This window comes from Arvicola amphibius, chromosome 1 (assembly GCF_903992535.2).
Source record: "Arvicola amphibius chromosome 1, mArvAmp1.2, whole genome shotgun sequence".
Classification (NCBI taxonomy): Eukaryota; Metazoa; Chordata; class Mammalia; order Rodentia; family Cricetidae; genus Arvicola; species Arvicola amphibius.
In genome coordinates, this window is record NC_052047.1 from 99181459 (window position 1) to 99205692 (window position 24234).

General features: G+C 56.1%; 2 protein-coding genes across 3 annotated transcripts; both read left to right on the top strand.

Annotated features, from left to right (window-relative positions):
* The first annotated feature begins 2 nt into the window (after nucleotides 1-2).
* On the top strand, nucleotides 3-2210 carry Lsm7 (LSM7 homolog, U6 small nuclear RNA and mRNA degradation associated). 2 transcript variants are annotated; one of them, XM_038342233.2, is made up of 4 exons: nucleotides 3-59; nucleotides 500-593; nucleotides 1305-1376; nucleotides 1944-2210. In XM_038342233.2, the coding sequence occupies exons 1-4, from the start codon at nucleotides 54-56 to the stop codon at nucleotides 2084-2086; spliced, it is 315 nt and encodes a 104-aa protein (XP_038198161.1). In that variant the 5' UTR covers nucleotides 3-53; the 3' UTR covers nucleotides 2087-2210. The 2 variants fall into 2 exon arrangements, with proteins under 2 accessions (XP_038198161.1, XP_038198167.1); XM_038342239.2 differs by having other exon boundaries at nucleotides 23-59; nucleotides 503-593.
* A 17277-nt stretch (nucleotides 2211-19487) lies between these two features.
* Nucleotides 19488-21299, top strand: Lingo3 (leucine rich repeat and Ig domain containing 3). The gene has a single exon (XM_038313691.2). The coding sequence runs from the start codon at nucleotides 19488-19490 to the stop codon at nucleotides 21258-21260; it is 1773 nt and encodes a 590-aa protein (XP_038169619.1). The 3' UTR covers nucleotides 21261-21299.
* Nucleotides 21300-24234: the final 2935 nt, after the last annotated feature.

Consider the following 24234-nt stretch of genomic DNA (forward strand, 5'->3'; position numbering starts at 1 on the left):
CCTCGCGGTAAGGGGCGGGGCGGCGCCTGCGCGGAGCGGCGCGCGGCTGCAAGATGGCGGTGAGCGTAGCTGGAGCGCGGGGAAATAGCAGGGCTTCGGGCGCGAGGGATTGTGGAAGCGAGAACCGGGAACACAGGAGAGCCCACGAGAGGGCGGCGGACGCCCGAAGACGGATAGGGGGACAAGGACGCGGAGGAATGGGAATTACATGGGACTGCAGACTGGGCGACATGGGGATACATACCTGGCAACACGAGGATGCTGACGGGGACATGGGATGCAGACATGGAACATGGGGATAACAGACCGAGCGTCATGGGGATGCTGACGGGAACATGGGGATAGAGACAGAGATGTAAACTCAGGGATGTGGAATTCAGAGGGTGCATACGGGGTTATGGAAGCTGTGGGGTGGTGGAAAGGAAGTCCTGGGTGCCAGGTCCTGGCAACAGAGATATGGGAAGACTGCGCCTCACTCTTGAACCCCGCCACTCTCCAGCAGGACAAAGAGAAAAAGAAGAAAGAAAGCATCTTGGACTTGTCTAAGTACATTGACAAGACCATCCGAGTGAAGTTCCAGGGTGGCCGGGAAGGTGAGTAGGTACAGCAGGCCCCTAAGACAGAATCATGGTGTTGGCAAGCAAGGGAAGCCACACAGGGCAGATATTTTAACTCTTAACAAGGACTAAGCTTGGGCCATCCTGTAACATTGAGAGGTACCAGTCTGCCCCAATTGTGGGTTGGGAAACTGTCCCAGAGAAAGAGCCAGGTGGGGTAGCACCCAGACCATCATTGGTGATCCTTGTAGAAAGAGGAAGGAGTCCCTCCAAGAGCCTGGAGGTAGCAGGGACCCAGGAGGTTTCCCAGTAGTAGGGGCATCGAAAGTTCCAGGCCAGTCTGAGCTGTGTAGCAAGGCCCCGTCTTCCTGAAAATCAGCCGGGATGGAAGCTGTAGCTCAGCAGGTAGAGCGCTGGGTTTCACTGTCAACACCATGTAGACCATGTGTGGTTGTGCAAGCCTACTATTCCAACGCTAGGGAGGTAAAGGGAGTTCAGGCTGTTCTTAGGGTACCTAGTGAGTCTGAAGCCTGGGCAAATGAGACCCCCCCTAAAAAAAAGAAATACTGACACTTGACCCTTCCACGCTGAAAAGAAGAGGGTTGGAGTCACAGTCACCACACAGGGACACGTCTCCCCATGAGCTCTGTAGTGGCAGCTGTCTTTGAAGTGTCCCCATGCCTGGGTCTGCAGTGGAGGAAAGTGACAGCATTCTCCCCCATCTCTCTCCTCCCCATACTTCTCAAGCCAGCGGGATCCTGAAAGGGTTTGACCCACTGCTCAACCTGGTGCTGGACGGAACCATTGAGTACATGCGAGGTGAGCTGCTGTGGTTGCTGCGGGGATGCCACCAGGCCGCCCTGCTCCTACCCCACACCTGTGGGATCACATTGCATCAGGTGGTGACCTAGGGTTTCAGTCCCTCCCTGACCACCAGAGAGGTCACAAGCCTGCCATGATGGCCCCAGGCTTCAGCTCATTCCCGTCAGCCCTCCTCTGTCTGGAATGTTAGCCTGTGTCAGTGGCTCCAGGGCCCATAAGATCTCAACTTACTCCAGAACAATGTCTGCAGTGCTCACGGAGTGCCCCCTCCCCACATTATGACACTTTCTAACTGCTGTCTCCACCTCCTGTCCACACTCTGGGGCATTTGCGTCCTCTGAAGACCACCCCTTGATGTTTATGGGGTGATCATCTGCCCTTTAGGGTTCTTGTAGAATTCTGGGTGTCCATGTCCACAGTGAGCTCTGAGACCCAAGCACCTGGGTACTGTCTGTCCCTAAAAGAGAGCTGTGAGAGACGGGACAGCCCCTCTGAGGTCCTGGTTGTGGCGTAGTAGGTGGAAGGACACCCCTTCAGTTCCTCTTGCCTGTCACTCCCCTCCAGACCCCGATGACCAGTACAAGCTGACGGAGGACACACGGCAGCTAGGACTCGTGGTGTGCCGAGGCACCTCGGTGGTGCTTATCTGCCCACAGGACGGCATGGAGGCCATCCCCAACCCGTTCGTGCAGCAGCAGGATGCCTAGCAGGCGAGGGCAGCCGCACCCGTGGCCTCCCTTCCTGTGGGAACTTCCGTTTGGTGTTTTGGTTTCTGTTTTTCTATTTTGTTTTTTTGTTTTTTTTAAATAAAATTGCCGACTTGAGCATCCACATCTTCTACCCCTTCCGCTTTGTCACTTCGGTCTTCTAGAAGCCAGGGTTGGGTGGAGGGCCGTGTGCAGGGCAGAACACAGCACCTGAGATCACCTCCGCCAGGCTGGCCTCATCTCATAGCCTCTCTGCTCCTGCTGGGCTGTAGCAAGAGGATAACACTCCTTCCCCACATGCTGTCAGCACTGCCCCCATGCGCTGTTCCCCACCCAAGGCGACAGAGGACCTGACACAGGAGGAACGTGGGGAGATGGAGGAGCAGCTGCTGAGCGCAATGGCTGACAGTGAGCCCAGTGTCCTGGAAGGGACCAGGGCAGGGCCTGGCCTCAGGGCAGGCCAGCAGACTGCCCTGCAGCTGGCATAAGGCAACCATAAATTAGCTCTCAGCCCTCCTAGGCCCGTCTCATCACCCGAGCTGGAGCCCACGTCACAGTCCCCAGAGACAATCAGCCATTCTTAAGTTTGGGGAGCCCAGGCAGCGGGAGCCTGGCTCCCTGAGGATGTGACCCAAGTCCAGAGTCAGCCATGATCCCACTTCTCAAACAAGCCAGCCAGTCCTGCTTAGTGCCTCTGGAAGCCGTGAAGGAAATTAAGTCAGTATTGCTGGCTCTCCCCTAAGCTCCCCCAAAGTCAGCAAGCCTTGTCCCTGACATCCTTTGAAACAGCCACCTGTGCTCCACATGGCACTGGGGAGAGGAAGCCCACTCCCCCACCCCTGCCGAGCTGTAGTCTTGAGGGAATGTGGACCAGCAGCCCTGCCTGGCCACAGACAGCAGGTGTGCCCTGGCCCTGGAGTTAGCGCTCAGAAAGTGACCTGTGATCAGTCACTTCACCTGAGAGTGATTGACCCGGTTCCTGAGAGCTGACTGGGCTGCCCCTCAGGGGGCGACCTGCACAAAGTGTCCCCCACGAGTTTCCAGGCTACTTTCCGTTACAGACCTCATCCTGCAAGCAGTACCTGTGTCCTGACTGCCCTACACCACAGAAGTATGGTGGACTTCATGCCGGAAACAGTCTAGGTGGCAGAGGAACTCAGAGAGTCCCTGCTGCCCTAGGGCCTGTAAGCCCCGGCCCTGGGTGTGTGTGTGGTGGGGGGAGGGGGGGGCTGGCCTAGCACCTGTTGCCTGGAGACAGGGAAGCTCAGGCTATCTCCTTGGGGCCAGCAAGGCTGAGGCATAGAGAGGTGGTCCATACCTATTAGTTCCGCCCACACTTCAAAGTCCCGCCCCACCCGATGGCTCTGCCCACATCTATGAGCAAGACCCACCTCAGCGGCACAAAAACAGCCAGTGAAAGGGATGGGCCAGGAAAGGCCTTCAACCCTGGTGATCTCAGCTTGGTCCCCTGAACCTCCACAGAGAGAGAACGACTGCAAGTTGCCCTCTGACCTCCAGACACGCCATGGCACTTGTCCCCACAGACACAAACTCGAAAGCACATACCGGAAGGTGGTGGCGCAGGCCTTTAATCTCAGCACTCAGGAGACAGAAGAGGGAGGTTCTTTGTGAATTTGAGGCTAGGTCAGGCTTTAAAGCTACACAGAGAAGCCCTGACTGGGAAAAAAAAAAAAAAAAGGAAGAAAAACACAGTGGACAGCCTAGGTGAGATTTCCCACACACTCACCTGAAATAATAAGGGGCTTCATGTCACTATGTTTGGGGATGTTGGTAACACAGTGTAACATCACAGAAACTTGCTGACACAGCCATGGAACAATTGCAGAGTGAAGACTCACGTACACAGTATGTATAGAAGATTCCTATTTGTGTTGAGTATTTTGATTGATTGATTGATTGATTGATTGATTGATTGATTTGAGATAGGGTTTCTCTGTGTTGCCCTGCCTATCCTGGAACTCACTCTGTAGCCCAGGCTGGCCTCGACTCACAGAGTAGCACCAGCCTCTGCCTCTGGAGTGCTGGGATCAAAGGTGTGCGCCACCGCCGCACCTGATTTTTATTTTAAACGCTGTTTTCATCTGGGTGACTGCGAGTTTTGTAGACAAGCATGTACTGTCACAAAGTCAAAAGGCTGACTATGTCCATAGAGAGTCCCTTGCCACCTTAGCAAATGGTCTAAGGATTTGGGGAGTCGAATCCAACTCTGGGTGTTTTAATATTTTAAAAAGGAGAAATTTAATATTTAATGTGTTCCTTTAATATTACACTGAAGATTTAATATTTCACTAGGAGTCGGAGGGGAAAAAGGCAGACATGGACGGGGAGAGCTTTAGAGAGATGAAGAGGTTGAGGGGGCGGGGACAGCAGGAGGAACCAGGCCACCAGCCACCCTGACACAGGATCCCTGCCTCCTGTCCCTCCACCGCTGCGCACCATGCCGACCGGCCGGCCCCTCACCCCGGCCGAGATCCCGCACTTCCAGCTTCCCAGCCCGGGCCAGCGCAGCCCTGGGAGCTCCGGCCATCGGCCCAGGGACCCAGACTGTTGCACGTGCCCGTGCTCACCACGGCCCTAGGCTTCCAGGTCTTCGCAGAGAAGCCGCGTGTCTTGTGCCAGGAGGCCCCTCTCTGGGAGACCTTGCTTGGAGACCCTGCGGATGGGGAACGGACAGGTCACAGCCTGACCTCAGATCGGCAGGACACCCCTGAGACACCACCTCCTGACAGCTTCCAGAAGCTTCTGAAAGTGGACCAGATCCTCTGGGTACTGAGGTCAACAGCAGCTCCGCCCCTCCCCCACCTCCTCCACCCTTTGCTTTAGTCCCAGTTACGCATTTTGCTTTTTGACGATGCTGCCGAGGCCCAGAGAGGGAAAAGAAGTTCCACAGGGTCACACAGGTTGCTCAGATGTCCGTCCCTCTCTATCCTCCCTCTCCTCTGTGGCATCTAGCCCTTTTCTAACCACCCCATCCTCATGGGGTTGTCCGAGTGTAAAGGGCCTGTTGCTGTAACCTCTGGCTCCGGGGTCCATTCCCGTCCCCACAAAAACAGCGTGTGCTGGTGTAATCCTGTCCTTGCTGCACTGGGGGTGTGGAGGCAGGAGGATCAGAAGTTCAAGGTTGCCCTTATCTTCAAGGGGATGTAGGGGGGTCAAGGACGTGGGGACCAGGGAAAAGAAACATCTCTCTCATGTAACAGGTACACCCCAGACAGCCAAAGCGGGGCAGGGATGGCTCGGCTTAGAGTGGGACATTTAGTCACCCAGTTCCAACCAGCCTGCTCCTGAGACTGTTGCTCTCTGCTCAGACCACAGGACAGATGAGGCCTGAGCCAACCTGACAGAGAGAGGAGGATTCCTACAGGACCGATCCCGGGGCTGGTGGCACCTGGACAGCCCCGCCCCCATCCCCGCGAAGGGGGAGAGTTCAGACGCCCAGGGAATCCAGCCCGCGTCATAGTCTGAAGCTCCCAGGTATCTCCGCAGCTTTTCCGGGGGACCCAGTAACCTGCTCCCCATGGGCTCTCTAGCTGTCCCTATTAGAAAGGAGGAGACCCAGGTCTCTCCCACAATAAAGTCTCTAGTCTAGTCTGCGAGCACGCAGACTCTGGTCCTGAATGCTTGAGTGCCTCTAGCCGTTGCTAGCTCCCATATGCAGCAGGGTTGACCCTGAGCAGCCCGGACACAAATCTTCTAGCCCCCGGACACAAATCTTCTAGGCCCGTAGGCCTTGTGGCCACCAACATCCCCATGCGAGGCAGAAATGTGGCTGTGAACCCAAAGGGACAGAGCAGAGAGCAAAGGCAGAAGGAGTGGCTATTGAGTGGATAGAGCACGACTCTGACCCTAACTATGGGGTCACAGAGGCAAGGAGTCTGGATTATATAGCAAATACAAAACATGGGCTGGCCTGATGGCCCAGTGGTTTGTGGCACTTGCTGCCAAGCCTGGTGGCATGAGTCCCATCCCAGGACCCACACGGTGAAAGGACAGAACCGACTCGCACAAGTTGTCCTATGATCTGGACATGAGCACAGTGCCAGAAAGCAGACCCACAACTACTTGAGGAACTTAGAATCAAAGCCCCAGACAGATCCATACTCCCCCTTCTACCCAGTGCCTCCCTGGCTGCAGCTGTCAAAAATAGGCCTGTGATTCAGCCATACCGTGGGCCACCTCACACCACTCACCCCTACCTCCACCCTCCAAGAGCTGCAGAATCTACTCCTACAGAAGTGACTTGGTGGGCTGGGTGCGTGGTGAGGATAGAGCCCCGCCTAGAATGCCCCCGTGTGGGGCTGGGGGCGTGGTCAGCACGGAGCTCCGCCTAGAATCCCCCAGAGAGGGGCTGGGGGCGTGGTCGGGTGGAGCCCCTTCTAGAACCCCAGTGGGGGCAGGGCTCAGAGGTGAGCCCTTAAATGCTCACAGTACCGAGCTTGGGTTCATCCCCAGCTCCATAAGCCACAGAAATCGAATCTATCTGGAAGCTTCCCAGGAACTCATGCACCCAATTCTTCCAGAAACCAGAGGCAGAAGGAATATTTTCCAATATTCTAGTTTCTGAGGCCACAGGTCCCACTGGATGAGGATGTGGTGGAGACAGAGTCAGAGACTGCGGGCCGCCCCCCCCCCCCACCTGAGCAGATAGCCTTCACTTCTCTGGCAACTGATCCCAGCCCGCTGTGGAGGGATGCAGAAAGGGATGCCCGAGAGCCTGTGGTCATGGCTCTTCAGATCACAGCAGTCGAGGTCTGTCGTGATACAGTCTCAGAAAAAAAACAAACACTTTATTCACAGGTTGCCAGGCCTAATGAACCCATCCTGGAGTCCCAGTGAGGCAGGAGGATGACAAGCTGCAGGCTGGTTTGAGCAGCATAGATAGATCCTGTTCAAACATGGGTAGTATTGAGAGTCTGTCCTTACCACCCAGCCTGATGGACTGAGTTCTGCCTTGGGACTCTCACAAGTTGACCTCTGACCTCTGCATGTGCCAAGGGTGCACCACCCATACATAAAATAAATGTGTGAGGGCTGGAGAAATGTCTCAGAGGTTAAGAGCACTGGCTGCTCTTCCAGAGGTCCTGAGTTCAATTCCCAGCACCTACATGACAGATCACAACCATCTGTAATGAGATCTGGTGCCCAAGTCTTCTGGTCTGAAGGCAGACATAAAGGCAGAACACTGTATAAAATAAACAAATCTCCTTTTTTTAAAAAAAGAGACAGTTATGTTTTAAACTTTTTTAATGTATGAAATACAGTTTTTAAAAACCTGATGCTGGAGCCGGGCGGTGGTGGCGCACGCCTTTAATCCCAGCACTCGGGAGGCAGAGGCAGGCGGATCTCTGTGAGTTCGAGACCAGCCTGGTCTACAAGAGCTAGTTCCAGGACAGGCTCCAAAGCCACAGAGAAACCCTGTCTCGAAAAACCAAAAAATAAAAAAATAAAATAAAATAAAAACCTGATGCTGGGCTGGAGAGATGGCTCAGTGGTTAAGAGCATTGCCTGTTCTTCCAAAGGTCCTGAGTTTTCTGAGTTCAATTCCCAGCAACCACATGGTGGCTCACAACCATCTGTAATGAGGTCTGGTGCCCTCTTCTGGCCTGCAGACATACACACAGACAGAATATTGTATAATGAATAAATAAATAAATACTTTTTTTTTTGGTTTTATTCGAGACAGGGTTTCCCTCTAGTTTCTAGAGCCTGTCCTGGAACTAGCTCTTGTAGACCAGGCTGGCCTCGAACTCAGAGATCCGCCTGCCTCTGCCTCCCGAGTGCTGGGATTAAAGGCGTGCGCCACCACCGCCCGGCATAAATAAATATTTTTAAAGAAATTAAAACCTGATGCTGGTTGGTGGTGGCATACACCTTTAATCCCAGCACTCTGGAGGCAGAGGCAGGCAGATCTCTGAGTTTGAGGCCAGCCTAGTCTACAGAGCAAGCTCCAGGACAACCAGGACTACACAGGGAAACCCCGTCACAAAAAGAAAATGTGTGTATATGTGTGTGTCCCAGCTTTTGGATTCTGGGGATTTGAACTTGAGTCCTCACACTTGAGAGCAGGCATCTTTACCTGCTGAGCTATCCGGTGGCTCTGGAGACCACTTCTTTTCTTTGTATAGAAGGGTGTGCTACCTACATGTCTGTCTGCGCAGGTCAGATGGCAGCATCAAGTCCCTGTAGTGGACAGTTATGAGCTGCCCTGTGGGTGCTGGGAACCGAACCCAGGGCCTCTGTGGGAGCAATTAGTGCTCTAAACACTTGGCAGTCCCTCTAGAGCCAAGAAGCCTCCTTCTTTTCTTTCTTTTCTGCTTTGAGACAGGGTCCCTATGTGATCCTGGCTGACCTGGAACAAGAGGCCATTTCTAGAGGATTTCTAGTCCCCTCTGGAAGAAGAAGTCCCCTTACCGAGGAGTACAAAGGATTCTCCTACAATCCTGGGCAAGCTGGACTGAAATCCTCTCTGCTTAGAACTCCCCTTAGGGAGTGTCCATGCCTTTTCCGATGTCACCACCTCCCGTGAGTGTCCAAACATTTGTTGTTGGGCTGGAGAGATGGCTCAGCGGTTAAGAGCACTGACTGCTCTTCCAGAGGACCCGGGTTCAATTCCCAGCACCCACATGGCAGCTCACAACTGTCTGAAAATGCAGTTCCATGAGATCTGACACCTTCACACCAATGAACATAAAGTTAAATAAATCATTAAAAATTAAAAAAAAAAAAACAACATTTGTTGTTGATTACAGGCAGTCGTGTAAACACCACATGTGTGCTCAAGACCGCAGGGGCCATTGATGTGACTCACAATCCGCAGACAAAGGTATTAGGGCTCAGAGAGGGTTGCCACTGGCCTGAAGATGCTCAGCGAAGTCTGCCAATCTGGGGGCGAGGCTCAAGACACCTGGAACCCATGACTTCACATGTTAGTAACTGACAAGTCACCCTCTAGTTACCAGGGAGGCCCCTGGTCAGGAGTTGGGGGTACAGCTGCCTCACCTGCTTGGAAGGTGCCACACGACTGTGTCAGTCATAATCCAGAAAGGAAGAGACCTAAGGCATTTATTTCAAAATGCATTGCTGTGCTTCGGGGTTCCCACCAAGTTCATCATGGGATCCCCACGCTGTCCCCAGGCCACACTGAATTGAGCATTCCCGCCCCTCCCAGGCAGTCACTCACACTCCTAGCCACACCCACGCTCCTCCATCAGCGGGAGCCACCCTTGCCACCCAGATGGCCCATCTCCATGGCAACGTCCCATCCACAGGTGGTCGTAACCTTGGCAACCAGGTGCTCACCGGCCCACTGCTTGGAAGTCTGTGACCCTCCTGTGGCTCTCCCACACAGCCTCCCATCAGAGGCGGCTGTGAGGAGTTGTGGGGTGGGGGTGGGGGAATCTGCAGGGACGCTGAGCTCAGAGAGGGCAGGGGACAGCCCCTAGGCACCACAGACCTCACACGCATCTCGTGCCCATTAAGCATCAGCGGCATACATGGCTCAAGCACGTCTCTGTCCTCAGCCGACTCCTACATAGGGCAGAAAGTGACACACTGGCTGGGAGATGAGGGCAGAGAACGCCTTGGTCTTCGGAACCCCCCCTCCTCCTCAGACCACCCCATCCAGTTCTCGAGCACCTATGTCGCTAGTTCAAGACGAGCCTGTTGGCTGCTGGGTGCAGGCACGGAGGCCGCGCTGCAGGGTAAAGGGGGAAGAGCAGACATAAATAGGAGGAATGAGTAAATTATAGGATATCTTAGGAAATTGCAGGGAGGCTGAGAACAGGGACAGAAGGCAGCCGGGTGGGGATGTGAGTCAGGAGGAAGCAGGGGCGGGCGGGGCAGAAAGCTGAGGAAGGCTCTCCGTTAGGCAGGAGATCATGTGCAAAGGTCCTGAGCTGGGAACCGGTCCTGTCTGCCGTGAGCTGGCCCTGCTCCCTCTCCACTCCAGAGCAATAAAAGGAAGCTGGATAGAGCCCCCCAGTCATTAGAGCTGAGGTCTACAGCACTAGACACGGGAGCTCCCAGATCCTCAGATTTGAGTGCTAACCCTGGACTCTGATAAGCGGGAAGGAGCTTGAATGGGGCCCAGGCAGTCCACGTGTCCTAGAGCTCACATGGATCCACGTGTGGCTTTGGCACTAGCTCTTCCCATCCATGGAAAGTCCAGTATACCATGTAGTTTTGTACACAGTAGGCACTCAACAAATCCCTCCACCAGGAGTCCCCAGAATCAGGTTATCACAACCCTGGGGACTCACACAGCACGTCAGTACACAAAACAGGACAGACCTGGTGCGGAGTTGGGGGCCTAAATCCAAAAATATTGGGGTGTCGCTTTTTTTCTAGACCTTTGCATGGTTGGAAGGGAGCTTCTCACCGGTGGCTTGGGGAGGGACCTGGTCCATGGTCTCCCAGGATGCAGTTTCTGGGCCTCAGGCCAAGATGACAGTCTGGGAAAGGAGCCTGCTGGAGTCACAGGTGGCCAACACCAGGCTGCCACTAACTGCTGGAGGACACAGAGGGCAGACAAGATGGGGGTTGGGGCTCCCTCAGGTCACCCCTCACTGGGGACAAAGGCAGCTGAGTCAGAAGCAGCCAGCCCCTCCTCAGGATAGATGCCCACTGGGCCTCTGCTCTGGGGGACTCCCTGTCACACGGGGAGCCCCTGGTTCCAGCTGACCACTCATCGAGTAGGGACACGCACGCTCCTCACCCCTGTTTTGACAGATTTATCTTATTTTTAACTCTGCATGTGTGCTTACAGGAATCCACAGACCAGAAGGGGGCGTCAGGTCCCTGGAGCTGGAATTACAGCTGGTTGTGAGCTTCCATGCCGGTGCTGGGAATAAAACCCCTGTCCTCTGAGAGAGCAGCCAGGGCTCTAACTTCTGTGCCATCTCTCTGACTCTCCCTCTTATCTCGGGTTTCTCTTCATGTTCCCCTATGTAATGTGTGCGACCATCTACCTACACCATGCTGTGTGTGCTGAGGTGCACAGCGCGGTCCCAGGGAAAAGCTCCGGAAAGAAGGGGAGATGGTGGCAGCCATAGCTCTGAGGAAGGCGGGCAGGGGCGCAGTGGGGAGCTATGACAGGCTCTGAAACTCCCTGGGGGACAAGGCCACTCAGGGATGAGGCTTACAAATCGGTCAAGTGTGCAGTGCAGTGCAGATGGTGGAGGACTGGACTAAGAGGGAGGGAGACAGCGGAGGAGTTGGCGGTTTCCAGAAGGTTCCAGCAGGACAACCTGCCTTATCTGGGGAGCCCCCAAGCATTTCCGGGAACTCAGTGTCTGCGGAGGCCCCTAGGACCAGGAGGTGCCAGGCACGCAGAGTGCCCGGGGGCTGCGTCCCCATCTGCCCCCGACCTGCTCCAACACGTGTCGCGCGCGCCCTTTGCAGCTCGCGCGCGCCCTAGCCATGTGCACGGGGATGCGCGGCGGGAACGCGCACGGCAGTGCCCGGGAGGCGGCGGTGGCGGCGGTGGCGGCAGTGGCAGCAGTGGCGGCGGCTCGTGGCTGCTCAGAGCGGCCCCCGCGCCCTGTCCGAGGCGGAGCCGCCCTGGTGAGTGGCACCCCTGCAGTTCGGGGACCCCCCCCCCGGACTCCCCTCGCATGCTCCTCTCCAGCCTCTCTGCGCCCCTGTGAAACTTCGGGGTTGTCCCCGCCTCCGAGAATGCAGTCTTGGGGATTGAGGGGCGCATCTCGGAAAGCACCCTGGGGGACGCGGAACGGGGATGCGCACTGCGGCAGGGGGACACCCGGGATGGAGTCAAGGCTCGGCGCCCTGCAATCCCCCGCCAGCCAATGCAGGGCGAGGCGCGCGAGATAAATTGGGGGGTCTACACGCGTGACTCGCGCATATTTGAGGTCCCCGTGGGGAGGAATGTGATGCTAGGCAGACCCCGGCACATACACTCTGCAGGCCTGTGTCCCGGTAGCAGCCAAGGTGGTGGGGGCGTCTGTCCATCCCATCTCAGAGGCCAGGCCTGGTGTCTCCTGGGTCCTGGGGCCTGGCCAGGGAGGTCACTGGGCCCCATTCAACAAGTTGGGAGACGCAGAGCTTGGGTTCCAGTTGGACACGGGTGCATGTTCCCACTCCATCTCCCAAGTGAGGGCTCCCAACGCCAGAGTCCCTGAGACACAGGTGTCCCTCCTCCCAGTGGGGAGAACTCAGAACTTGGGGGTCTGATGCATTTGGGAACCTCCATTGGTTCCAGGCAGCTCCTTGTGTGGGGGCTCAGAGCCCAGGCCATGCCTGAGACACCCCCCTTATTTCCAGCGGCACTGGGGAGGGGACATCCGGTGCCTGCCGGTTGATGGCTGGGATGGAATGATTGGGACTTGGAACCTGGTGGGGATTTTTAGCAAGAACAGATCTGTCAGAGCGAAGGCAACCTGAGAGGGCTCTCCGGAGGAAGCATCCAGCCCGCAAAGGCTGTACAACTGATGTTAAGGGGTGAATGAGAGAAGGTAGAGCGGCTCCACTGGGAACGGAGGGTTTCAAAAGCTCAGTCCTGGACCCTCTGAGCTGCAGCAGCTGTTCGGATGGTCTCAGGTGACCCCAGGGTGACCCCTCCACACAGACTTTCAATGAGGTATGGAAAGTGGAAAAAGGCCCCCAAAATGGTGTGGGGGACCCAGTGGGGACCCCCCTTAGCCTCCCAATTGCTCTTCTGTCCCTTGTCCCTTCCTACAATTGACACTCTATCCGGGCAACCACTTTCCCCCAGGATCAAGCACCATGAGGGGTGTCATCAGCTCCCACCCGTGCAGCACGCATGCGCGGCCGGCCTCAGTGTTTCCATCTGTAGAGTGGGGGTGGCCGCTGCCATCCACCCCCAGATGCAGCCAGGCTGTGATCACTCCTCAAAGGGTGGGAGCACACAAGGTCCCAAACCCGAGGTTTTTGTGCCTCTACCCACAGGGCTGTCACTCCCAGGCACTCATGAGTCACAGGCGACTCACCAGGTAGGAAGGTTTTTAGCAGAACTTCCCAGCAACCTTCAGAATGAGGGGTGGGCAGCCCGGGCAAGCCGCCTACCACCTCTCTGGTCAATCTTGAGAACACCGAGGAGTCGGCTTTACTAAAATCAGAGCTGGCTCAGGTGACCCCCGGTGTCCTCCCCACTCCCCTAATGCTGCCATTTTTGCTTTCAGGGCAAGCGGTGAGCAGATACAGTATATACCTGGGGGCTCAAGTGTTTGCCAGTCTAGAAGCTTCCTCAACTTTTCTGCTGCGGCGGGTGGTAGGGAGTCCGCCCCTCCCCTCAGGCACAGGCTACTAAAGAAATTGGGTCAGAAGGCCCCCCTGCCCCCCAAAACGGTGGACAGGGACCTATGGCAGATGGGAGGTTAATTAGGGCTTTAATGAATTGTCATGGATTAAAAGCCCCAGGAGGACCTAGATCTAGGACGGGAGAATGAACCAGCTCTGGAGGCGGGGGGGCTGGGAGAGTGTCCCCAAAAATGCACTCAGAGAGGAGGGTGCTCGTGGGAGTGTACCAAGCCTGTCCTCACCCCCACTTTACCCCCATATGCTTATTGTGGTGAGGGGACCCAGGGGTGTCAGACAGGAGCCTGTCTCCCCCCACCACACAACTTCATCCTTTCCCAGGATGGGCCTCAGAGTCCTGTGGCCTAAGAGGGGACAAGGGACCCCAGATTCCCAGCACACCTTGTCTTCTCTTGGACCGAACACTTCTTGGTCAAATTCCCTCAGCATGGCTCAGGCAGATGTCAGACCCCAGGGCGGGCAGTTGAGAGCCTCCATCCTCCAGCAACCAGAAACTACCTGCCAGGCAGCCACATCCTACTCCTCCTCCAAACCACGGTGACCCTGGGTGAGAATCCCCCAGGCTGCTGGAAGAAGCCACCACCTGCCACAGGGAGACCCAGAAAGCACGGAGGCCCCTTCCTCCCTCTGCCAGCCAGTGTCACAGAATCTTCCCGTTTTCCTGCCTGCCTTCTATGACTATCTCAAGGTGACACCAGGCCACAGTGGATCCAGGACAGTCCCATTGGCAGGGCCCTGCTACATAGGAAGTGACCAGTCCTAGGGCCCAGGATGGCCCTATTTCCATAGATTGAGAGCAGCACCAGGCCTACAGTAGGCAGCCACTAAATGCTTGCTGAATGAGGGAGTGAGTTGGAGATCTTCTCCTAACCTAGGCAGCACCTGGTGGAAACTTCTAGAAGCAAGCCAGCCCAGGGGTTCTGCTTGGTCTCCAGGAAAATAGGGAACTGAGGCTCAAGAGAGATGAACAGGGATGTGGCTGAGCAGACCTCTGTATGTGCACATATGTGAACACACGTGTGGCAGTCAGGGACTCTGAGCTGGTACTTTTTTTTTTTTTTTTTTTGGCTTTTCGAGACAGGGTTTCTCTGTGGCTTTGGAGCCTGTCCTGGAACTAGCTCTGTAGACCAGGCTGGTCTCGAACTCACAGAGATCCGCCTGCCTCTGCCTCCCGAGTGCTGGGATTAAAGGCGTGCGCCACCATCGCCCGGCCTCTGAGCTGGTACTTCTCACCATGCATTCTCTTGCTCTGTATTCCTCTGTGGCTCCCTATTGCCCAAGAATGTTCCTCAGTCCACCTGGGCATCGCACGGTGCCGCACAGTGCTGCCCTTCGCTGGCCCTGCAGCCTCCACTCCCCTCCTTCGGGAAGGTTTTCCAAACCCTCAGCTGATTTATTTGTTCACATTTTTTCTGTCCGTTCATCCTCAGCGAGCGACAGGGACAGGACACAGTCGACCATCAAGTATGGGACTCCGTGATAGGAAGTGTTCAGAACGGGAGAATTCGGAGACAGGACAAAGATTTGTGGGTACCCAGGGACTGAAGGGGAAGGGGTGATGGCTTATGGAGCTAGGGGTCTTTTTGGGGGTGATGGAGGTTTAGTTGGAGGTGATTTTGTATGTACTAAGAGGCCCTGGGAGTCCACTGGAAACCGTGGGCCTTCAGCTCAGGGGTGACATGAGCCAAGGATTAGGCCGGTGACTGGGCAGGCTGGACCCCTTGCAGCCGGCCCAGGCTCCCAGGTCCTGCCAAGGCCGCAGCGGTGGCTTCTCATGCATATTAATGAGTCGTGTCCTTGAAGCCTTAGGTAGGGCTCCTCCTTTGGGGGCGGGGGCGGGTATCCACCTGGGGCTTGTCAGACCGCTAAAGCCCTGTGAGGGCTATCTCAAGGATTCTACCACGGGGTAGGAGTGAGAGGGACCAGAAGGTTCCAGATTCTGGTACATGAGGCCGTTGTCTGCTCCTATTATCCGGTGCAGAGCCTCAGAGGGGCCTTTGGGGACAAAACTGTCTTTTTGTTGATCCTTTATTTTTGCATTAGTGTTAGGAATGAAACCCAGGATCTCTCACGTGCTAGTCCAGTGCCCCCACCACCATGCTCCCAGCCCCTCACTGGGGATTCTGGGCGGGGCTCCACCATGACCACGCCCCCAGCCCCTCACTGGGGATTCTGGGCGGGGCTCCACCATGACCACACCTCCAGCCCCTCACTGGGGATTCTAGGCGGGGCTGCACCCTGAGTCACACTCTAGTCCTATTTTCCTATTTTACATTTCTAATTTGTTCGTTTATTTGCCTATTTGTTTTCTGAGACAGGGTTTTCCTTTTTTAAAAACATTTTTATTGAGCTCTACATTTTTCTCTGCTCCCCTCTCTGCCTCTCCTCTCCCCTTCAGCCCTCTCCAAAGGTCCCCAGGCTCACAATTTACTCAGGAGATCTTGTCTTTTTCTACTTCCCATGTAGATTAGATCTATGTATGTCTCTCTTTGGGTCGAGACAGGGTTTTGTGTGTGTGTGTGTGTGTGTGTGTGTGTAGCTCTGGCTGTGTTGAAACTCATTCTATAAGCCAGGTTGGCCTCTAACTCACAGAGATCGTCCTGCCTCTGCCTCCCAAGTGCTGGGGTTAAAGGAATGCACAGTCATGCTTGGCTAATTTTTCCCCAGACTTGTTTATTTTATATGTACAGTATATTGCCTGTATGATATTGCCTGTGTGTCTGAATCGCTTGTGTGCAGTGTTCCAGGAAACTTGAAGAGAGTCGGATCCCCTGGGAACAGAGTTACAGGAGGTTGTGAGCCCCTACATGGGTGCTGGGACCCAAACTCGGCAAGCGTCTGGAACTAATCACTGAGCTATCTCTCCAGCCCTGTACCCCTTTTTTATTTTGAGACAGGGTTGCACTAAGTTACATCTTGTACTGAAATTCACAATCCTCCTGCCTCAGCTTTTGGGGCACTGGGATAACAGGCCTGTGATACTGCCCCCAGTAGGTTTGGGATATCTTTTTATTTTTAGTTTTCTAGAAGAGCTGCCAGCACCTGGTGGGGTGTCTGGCGGTTGAGCAAAGCACCCCCTTTTCTGCCTGTACTGCCAAGCATGAGACTGGGGTGCCAGGCGCCAGTCTGGGAGACACCAGAGACTGGCCTCTGTCCCTGGAGTGGGATTGAGGGGAGCCTGGGTGACACCCACAGGAGGGCAAAAAGATGACCACTGAGCCAGAGTCAGAGGATTGCTGACAGTCTGAGGCCTGCCGGGGCTCAAGTGGCTCAGAATCCACAGCGAGAACAAAAAAGCCACATAGTAGTTTAGTTCTCAGAAGGTGAGGGACACTCCAAGTGGAACCAGGACCTGGAGTAGACGGTTTTGTGGTGGCCCTCCCCAAGGCCACAGAACAGGACCCCAAGACCAAGCTCTCAGCACAAAGGAGATTCATTTTCCCCAGAGGGACAGAGGACAGGAGATAGAGGAAGGGACATTTGTCCCTGAGGGACAAAGGGCTGCCTGACTCTGGATAAAGGATAGGCAAATGGCGGTTTATAAAGGGAAAGGGGAACCCCGTGTTAGGATGAGGGGGTGTGTACTGACTGGGCATGCTGATTAGGTGAGAGGGAAGGGTGATTGCTAGCTGGACCTTCTCCTCAGCCTCAGGGAGGTGGAACAGACTTTGGGAGCTTTGGGAACTTAATCTAAGGGTTTAGCAAGGCAGAGGGGATGGGGGAAGGGCAAGGCCTGCCAGAGCCATGCTCCCCCTGCTCTGGAGGGCTAGTGAACCTTCAGAGGAGAAGAGAGGGAACAGAGAAACCAGCCCATCCAATGGCATCCTCCGCGTACCTCACAATCCACTGCCCAGTGCCCTGGACCCCAGGGACCTTAGCCCAGAGGCCCAGGACCTGGAGCCGCCCTGGAATTCCAATTCCCCACTCTCATCAGGAACCAGGGATTGGAGCCTGCTGCCCCTACTGTATGTTCAGGATTTCAGAGGCTCAGAGAGGGTTTACTCTTGCCTGGGGCATACAGCATCCTCACTTGAGAGTCATGAGATGGGGAGGGGCTTCCGAAACCTGCATTTCTCTCTTACCTCCGCAAACGTCCTAAAAGGGCAATAAGTTCCTTCAGGCACCCAGTAATAAGGGGCAGGGTCCAGGCTGAAGAGCCGACTGTGGCTTCCAATAGCTGCCATTCATGAGCCCCACCCTCCACGGCTTTCCTAACACACCCCACGGAGATGACAGGGCCAAGCCTGCCTGGGAGGTTAGAGTTGAAAAACTAGGTCGTCCTTTGAGTGGCCCCTGCAGGGCTGGCTCTAGAGCCCTGCTGTCCCTGAGTGGTGGAGTAATTATAGAGAGCCCTTGCCTGAGCCCTGGAGGGATTTGGTGGCTGAGCTTTGAGAAGCCAGAAGCAGAGAGAGTGCAGGGGCCATCAGGGATCGCACAGTGAGGCTGTGGTTCAGTGGCTGCGACCAGAGACTCCGGACCTGTCAGTCCAAGGCACCATCTATGAGAACTGAAGGTTCTTTACTGAGAGGAGGAAGAAACAAACAACAAGTATTAGGTGTTCAAGACCACCCACATAGACTGTTCTGGGCCACCCTGGGCTACCTGAAGAGGTGATGGGGATGGTCCAGCCATGACGTGCTCGTTGCACAAGTCAGGTCTGAGCTCAGATCCCAACCACCCTCATGAGAAGCTGGCACAAGGGCACACTTCTGCATATCAGCGCTGAGAAGCAGGAGGATCTGGGGGCCTGTGGCTGGACAACCTACCTAATCAGCAGACTTCGGATCCCCCTGAGGGACCTTGTCTCAAAACACAAAGTGGAGAATGAATGCCTAGGACTGCATCCCACTCTGGGCTCCACATGTGTGAACACAGGCCACTGAAAGACAGCTGGAAAGAGAAGGCATGATTCTAGGTGGGGCTCCTCCCTGACCACACCCCCAGACCTTCACTGGGGATTCTAGGTGGGGCTCCACCCTGACCACGCCCCCAGCCCTTCACTGGGGGATTGGGGCGGGCGCTCTCCTTTGCACCTGTGCCTTCCAGGCTCTGTCCTCACAAGCCTGGCATACTCAGTCACCAGGGTTGCCAGTCTGCTCTGTGGAACATTGAGAAGACAGGAAGGCTGGCACAGACTGCGAGGTCTTACCTGGGGGCTTCAGCTGCTAACATACTATAAATAGTTGCCTGGCAGATGGGAAACTGTGTTGCAACAGAGGCCAGGCAGCCCCGGTCCAGCTGTCCCTTCCCCACCCCGACCCCTAGGTCTGGGCTACAGTCAGGCTGTCAGGAAAAACCCTGGTCCAGCCTAGGCAGGCTGGCACTACAGGAAGTCTCCGCATCCCACCCACTCTGGCCCTGCACTCCCACCTGGAGTAGGGTCTTTGCCCTGGGCATTACACCTAGAGTACTTTCCCACAGCCACGGGGGTCGCCACGAGTGACCAACTAGGTGTCCTCAGAGGGAGATGTCCTCTGTCACAGTTCCAGACTGCAGATAGTCAAACGCAGGGTGTCCACTAGGCCTGGCATACTTGGGGTCCCCCCCCCCCCGCCAGGCCCTGGGCAAGGTCCTTCCCATCTCCCGTCTCTCTTAGGTTCTCGGGCTCAGGTATCACCCTGCTCTGCTTCGTCTTCAAGGTTAGCCTCAACTACTGGTGAGTTGGAGGCCGACCTGAGCTATAAAGGTGCTTGTTTTAACCTCGTCTACTTGAGCCGGGTGTCGCTCGGGGTCCTGCTGAGTGGGCTTTTGGGAGCTGGTCTTTCACTGCGCACAGCGTCCTCAAGGGCCCTGCAGGCTGCAGTGTATGTCAGACCCTATTCCATGGCTGAGTAACACTCCATGTGGACCGCACATGCTGTGTTTCTGCTGCTTGGTCGCGGGCAGTGGGTTTCCGTCATGCATAGTTACCATGGGTTTCCATCTGGAGATATCCTCGTTGTGCAGTCGCGGGGCAGCGTCTCTGGTCATGTCTGGCTGGGATTACAAGTGTCCAGGGGCCATGCATGGATAATGATGTCACACTCCCCCTTCCCATTCCAGGTGTCCTGGACGATGCTGGCGTGGCCCTAGGCCCAGACCCTACACCATGACCTGCTGGCTGCCTATGCTGGGCTTGCAACTGCTACTGTTGCCCACGGCGCCTCCTCTGGCCGCTGGCTGCCCTGCCCGCTGCGAATGCTCCGCATCCACACGTACAGTGGCCTGTGGGCGCCGCCGGCTGACTGCCATCCCCGACGGCATCCCAGCTGAGACACGCCTGCTGGAGCTCAACCGCAACCGCATCCGCTGCCTGAACCCTGGGGATCTGGCCTCGCTGCCCAACCTGGAGGAGTTGGACCTCAACCACAACGTGATCGCACACGTGGAGCCTGGGGCGTTCGCCAACCTGCCCCGTCTACGCATCCTGCGTCTACGTGGCAACCAGCTGAAGCTTATCCCACCCGGCGTGTTCACGCACCTGGACAGCCTCACGCTGCTGGACCTCAGCGAGAACAAGCTGGTCATCCTGTTGGATTTCAGCTTCCAGGACCTACGCAGCCTCCGGCGGCTGGAAGTGGGCGACAATGACTTGGTGTTCATCTCCCGCAGAGCCTTCGCGGGGCTCCTGGGGCTGGCCGAGCTCACCCTGGAGCGCTGCAACCTCACGTCGCTGTCCCCGGAGTCGCTGGGCCACCTGCGGGGCCTGGGCGCTCTGCGCCTGCGCCACCTGGCCATCGCCGCCCTGGAGGACCAGAACTTCCAGAAGCTCCCGGGCCTCTCGCATCTGGAGATCGACAACTGGCCGCTGCTGGAGGAGGTGGCCCCGGGCAGCCTGCGTGGGCTGAACCTCACGTCGCTGTCCATCACGCACACCAACATCACGGCTGTACCCGCCGCCGCGCTGCGACAGCAGGCCCACCTCACGTGCCTCAACCTGTCGCACAACCCCATCAGCACCGTGCCGCGGGGCTCCTTCCGGGACCTGGTGCGCCTGCGCGAGCTGCACCTAGCTGGGGCCCTGCTGGCTGTCATCGAGCCGCAGGCCTTCGTGGGGCTGCGACAGATCCGCCTGCTCAACCTCTCGGACAACCTGCTGTCCACGCTGGAGGAGAACACGTTCCACTCCGTGAACACGCTCGAGACGCTGCGCGTGGACGGCAACCCGCTGGCCTGTGACTGTCGCCTGCTGTGGATCGTGCAGAGGCGGAAGACCCTGAACTTCGACGGCAGGCTCCCCGCCTGCGCCACCCCGGCCGAGGTGCGTGGCGATGCCCTGCACAACCTCCCTGATTCCGTGCTCTTCGAGTACTTCGTGTGTCGCAAGCCCAAGATCCGGGAGAGGCGGCTGCAGCATGTAACCGCCACCGAGGGGGACGACGTGCGCTTCCTGTGCCGGGCCGAGGGAGAGCCCATGCCCACGGTGGCCTGGGTGACGCCCCAGCACCACACGGTGACGGCCGCCAGCCGGGGCCGCGCACGCGTGCTGCCTGGGGGCACGCTGGCCGTCGCGGACACGAGGCCCCAAGACAGTGGCACCTACACGTGCGTGGCCAGCAACGCCGGAGGCAATGACACGTATTTCGCCACCTTGACCGTCCAGCCGGCCGCCAACCGGACCCAGGGCAATGGGCTCAATGAAACCCAGGTGGGCGTCCGGTTCCCGCTGGACCTCACCACCATCCTGGTCTCCACCGCCATGGGATGCATCACCTTCTTGGGCGTGGTCCTCTTCTGCTTCCTGTTGCTTTTTGTGTGGAGCCGCGGCCGAGGGCAGCACAAGAATAACTTCTCCGTGGAATACTCCTTCCGTAAGGTGGACGGTCCAGCAGCCGCAACCGGCCAGGGCGGCACGCGCAAGTTCAACATGAAGATGATCTGAGTCGGCCCCACGGTGGCCTGGTGGGGACCTCTCAGACCTCCATCCAGTCCCGGATAATTCCACCTATGCATATGTGTTTTCCAGGGGGTAAGCATGGAGGCAGAACGTCCTCGGTTTTTGTAGACATCTATTGGACTGTTTTTGAGCAGATCACACACCTTTTGCAGTTCCTGACTTGTTTTCTAATGGTTTCAACCTGTCTTTTCCACCCTCTGCTGTGGCTCCTGGGCTGAGACCCAAAGTGGCTGGGGACACTCAGGGTCCAAAGTTCCCTATGCAGGTGCAGGCTGTGGCCCAAAAGCCCCTACTCGGCAGTCAGGTTCCCCAGATGCCTATGGTGGGAGGCCCCGGGGGACACTGGACAGACATAGTGCTTACAGTGGGTGCCTCTTTGGCTCACTGTGACATAACTGGGCACACACAGGGCCCAAGGCTGTGGAGACCCTGGGAGGACAGGGTGTGCACTGACCCAGCTCCTGTTCACTGCTACTTGGCCAATGGCCAACCTGGGGCTGCCCCAGGCCCTGCTGAGTGGGAGCACCACCCCCACCAGAAACTTCTACCTGCCTGGAGAAGCCATGTCCCCTACAGGTCCCTCCATACTGCCTTGCTGTACTACTAGCTGTCTGCCTGCAAGAGTGGTTGCCCTGGGTCCTAGGAGAGCCTCTGCAGATGTAGTCACCTGGGGCAGCGTGAGCAGCGGGGCTCAGAGGGCAGACCCAGTCGCCTATCCTGACGAGGTTTCTTCCCCAGCATCCACCTCTGTCCCTTCAGTTAGGGACAGCAGACTGCAGCCCTCCTCCTGCCCAGCTGTGACATCTGTGGTTTCCTGGGCCCCTCGGTGTCTTCCTTTACAGAACATATCTGAGCCTGCAGCCTTTGCCCAGAGTCCAGAGAGAAACACAACTTCATGCAATCAAAGCTCAGACCAAGCTTGGCTGGGAACCTGGGGACCCTTTGGTCCTGCGCTCCCTCCTTAACCTCTGCATCACATGCAAACTGGTCAACAGAACACAAGGGACTGGCAGAATGGCATCTCCAGACTCCATCCCTGAGCCGGACAGGACCGATCCCTTTGGTCCTGGAGTATCCTCTTAGCCCCCGTTGCCATGGCAACCCTGAGGGCCCTCAAAACAACAACCAACGCAATCCAAGTGCCTTTAGAATCATTAAAAGACAGGAGGGGTACACTCCAGGCAGGGCTAGGGGTCACAAAGTGTCAGAATGTTACAGTGGGGTTCCCCATTCTCAACCTCTATCCTCACCCACTGCGTTGAACTGAAATCCAATAAAACAAACTGATTTAATACAAAAGTCAGATTATTATTATTATTCCCATAGGAAGGTAAGACACAGGGCAGCTGGGTTCCTCCCTCAAGGTTAGGAAGCTGGGTGGCCCTTGCTGCAAGAGTGACCCGAGATGGAAGTTGGAGGTGGCAGAGACCACCATGGTCTATACGCCAGTCAACTCACTGAGGTGGTGGTGGGGAGGCAGGGGGGATCAGGAGTTCAAGGTCAGCCTCAGGTACTGTAACAAACTGTAGACCTCAGTGCTGGGCTCACCAGGCATGCAGAAAGTCTTAATTCTACCTCATCTCAGACACGTGGTGTCACCAGCAGCTGTGGGACGGCTCATCTCAGCAGGAGCCTCAGGAGCTCAAAGGCAGGCGGGCTGCAGGCAGAGACAGTTTCCATGACTGGAAAAGTGTAGGTGGCTGTGGCAGGATGTGGGAGACAGATGGAGACAATTTTACTGTGAACAGAGATGGACAGTGATTTTCCCCTGGCCACACAGCAGGCAGAATGTATGACGAATTCTAATTAGTCTTAATAAATAAAGACCAGAGTCAGACATTAGGGGGTGAAAGCTGAAGGATCAGAGGAGCAGTGAGGCCAGCCACTGACCTTTGACCTCTACCAATGCTCAGACCGAAGGGTGAACCTGTCCTCAGACTGCACTGAGCTCTTTATTTTTATTATGTATAGTGCTCTGCCTGCATGTATCCCTGTGGGCCAGAAGAGGGCGCCAGATCTCAGTACAGATGGTTTGAGCCACCATGTGGTTGCTGGGAATTGAACTCAGGACCTCTGGAAGAGCAGCCAGTGCTCTTAACCACTGAGCCATCTCTCCAGCCCACTGAGCTCCTCTTTCCGCCCAGCCATACACTCCTGTCTTCACCTACCTAGTGCTGGGTGGTATTAAAAACGTGGGATCCCAAGCGCTGGGATCATCTTTGTGTGAGCTGTTTCTCCTTTAGACCCTGTAGCTCAAGGTGGCCTTGAAGTAACAGAGAACCCTCTGCCTCTGTCTCCTGAGTTCAGGGATTAATGGTATGTGCCACCACTCCCTGGCCTCTAGTGCAGATCCGCATTTTGATCTTCAGGCAAGCTTTATTCTCTAAACCAGCAGAACAGGGCTGGGAGAGCTCTCTGGCAGAGAAGTCCCCAGGATGTGCTGCCTCGTCTGCAGTCCCCCCGAAGTGTCTGTCACAGCTCTTGGCTCTGAAACCCTAGCCTGTCTTTTTATAATTTATTCTTTATCTATTATTTAACAGAATCTCATGTAGCCCAGGTTGTTCTCAAACATACACCTAGCTGAGGGTGACCTTGAACTTGGGAGCTTCTGCCTCCCCTTCCCGAGGGCTGGGAGAGCCGCCTGCTCATCTTTGCACCTCCCTTATCCCTACCCCAGGGCTTGCTCATTTCAGGGTCTCAATTCCTGTCTTCTGTCCCTGAGGGTGCTAGAGGTGAGGGGTGTCCCTGGTAAGGCCCCTTCCCCACCCTGGGCCTGGCCTAACAGCTGCCCATGTACTCCTGACACTTTCCCTTGTCAAGGGGCCCCAGCTAGCTTTGGGGGCTGAGTTCTATGCCCTGTATGTGGCTCATGGCTTACTACCTGTGTCCTCCTGACGTCCTCTGGGCTGTACATTATCCCAGTGTCCTCAAAGATGACTGACACATACATCTTATTTCC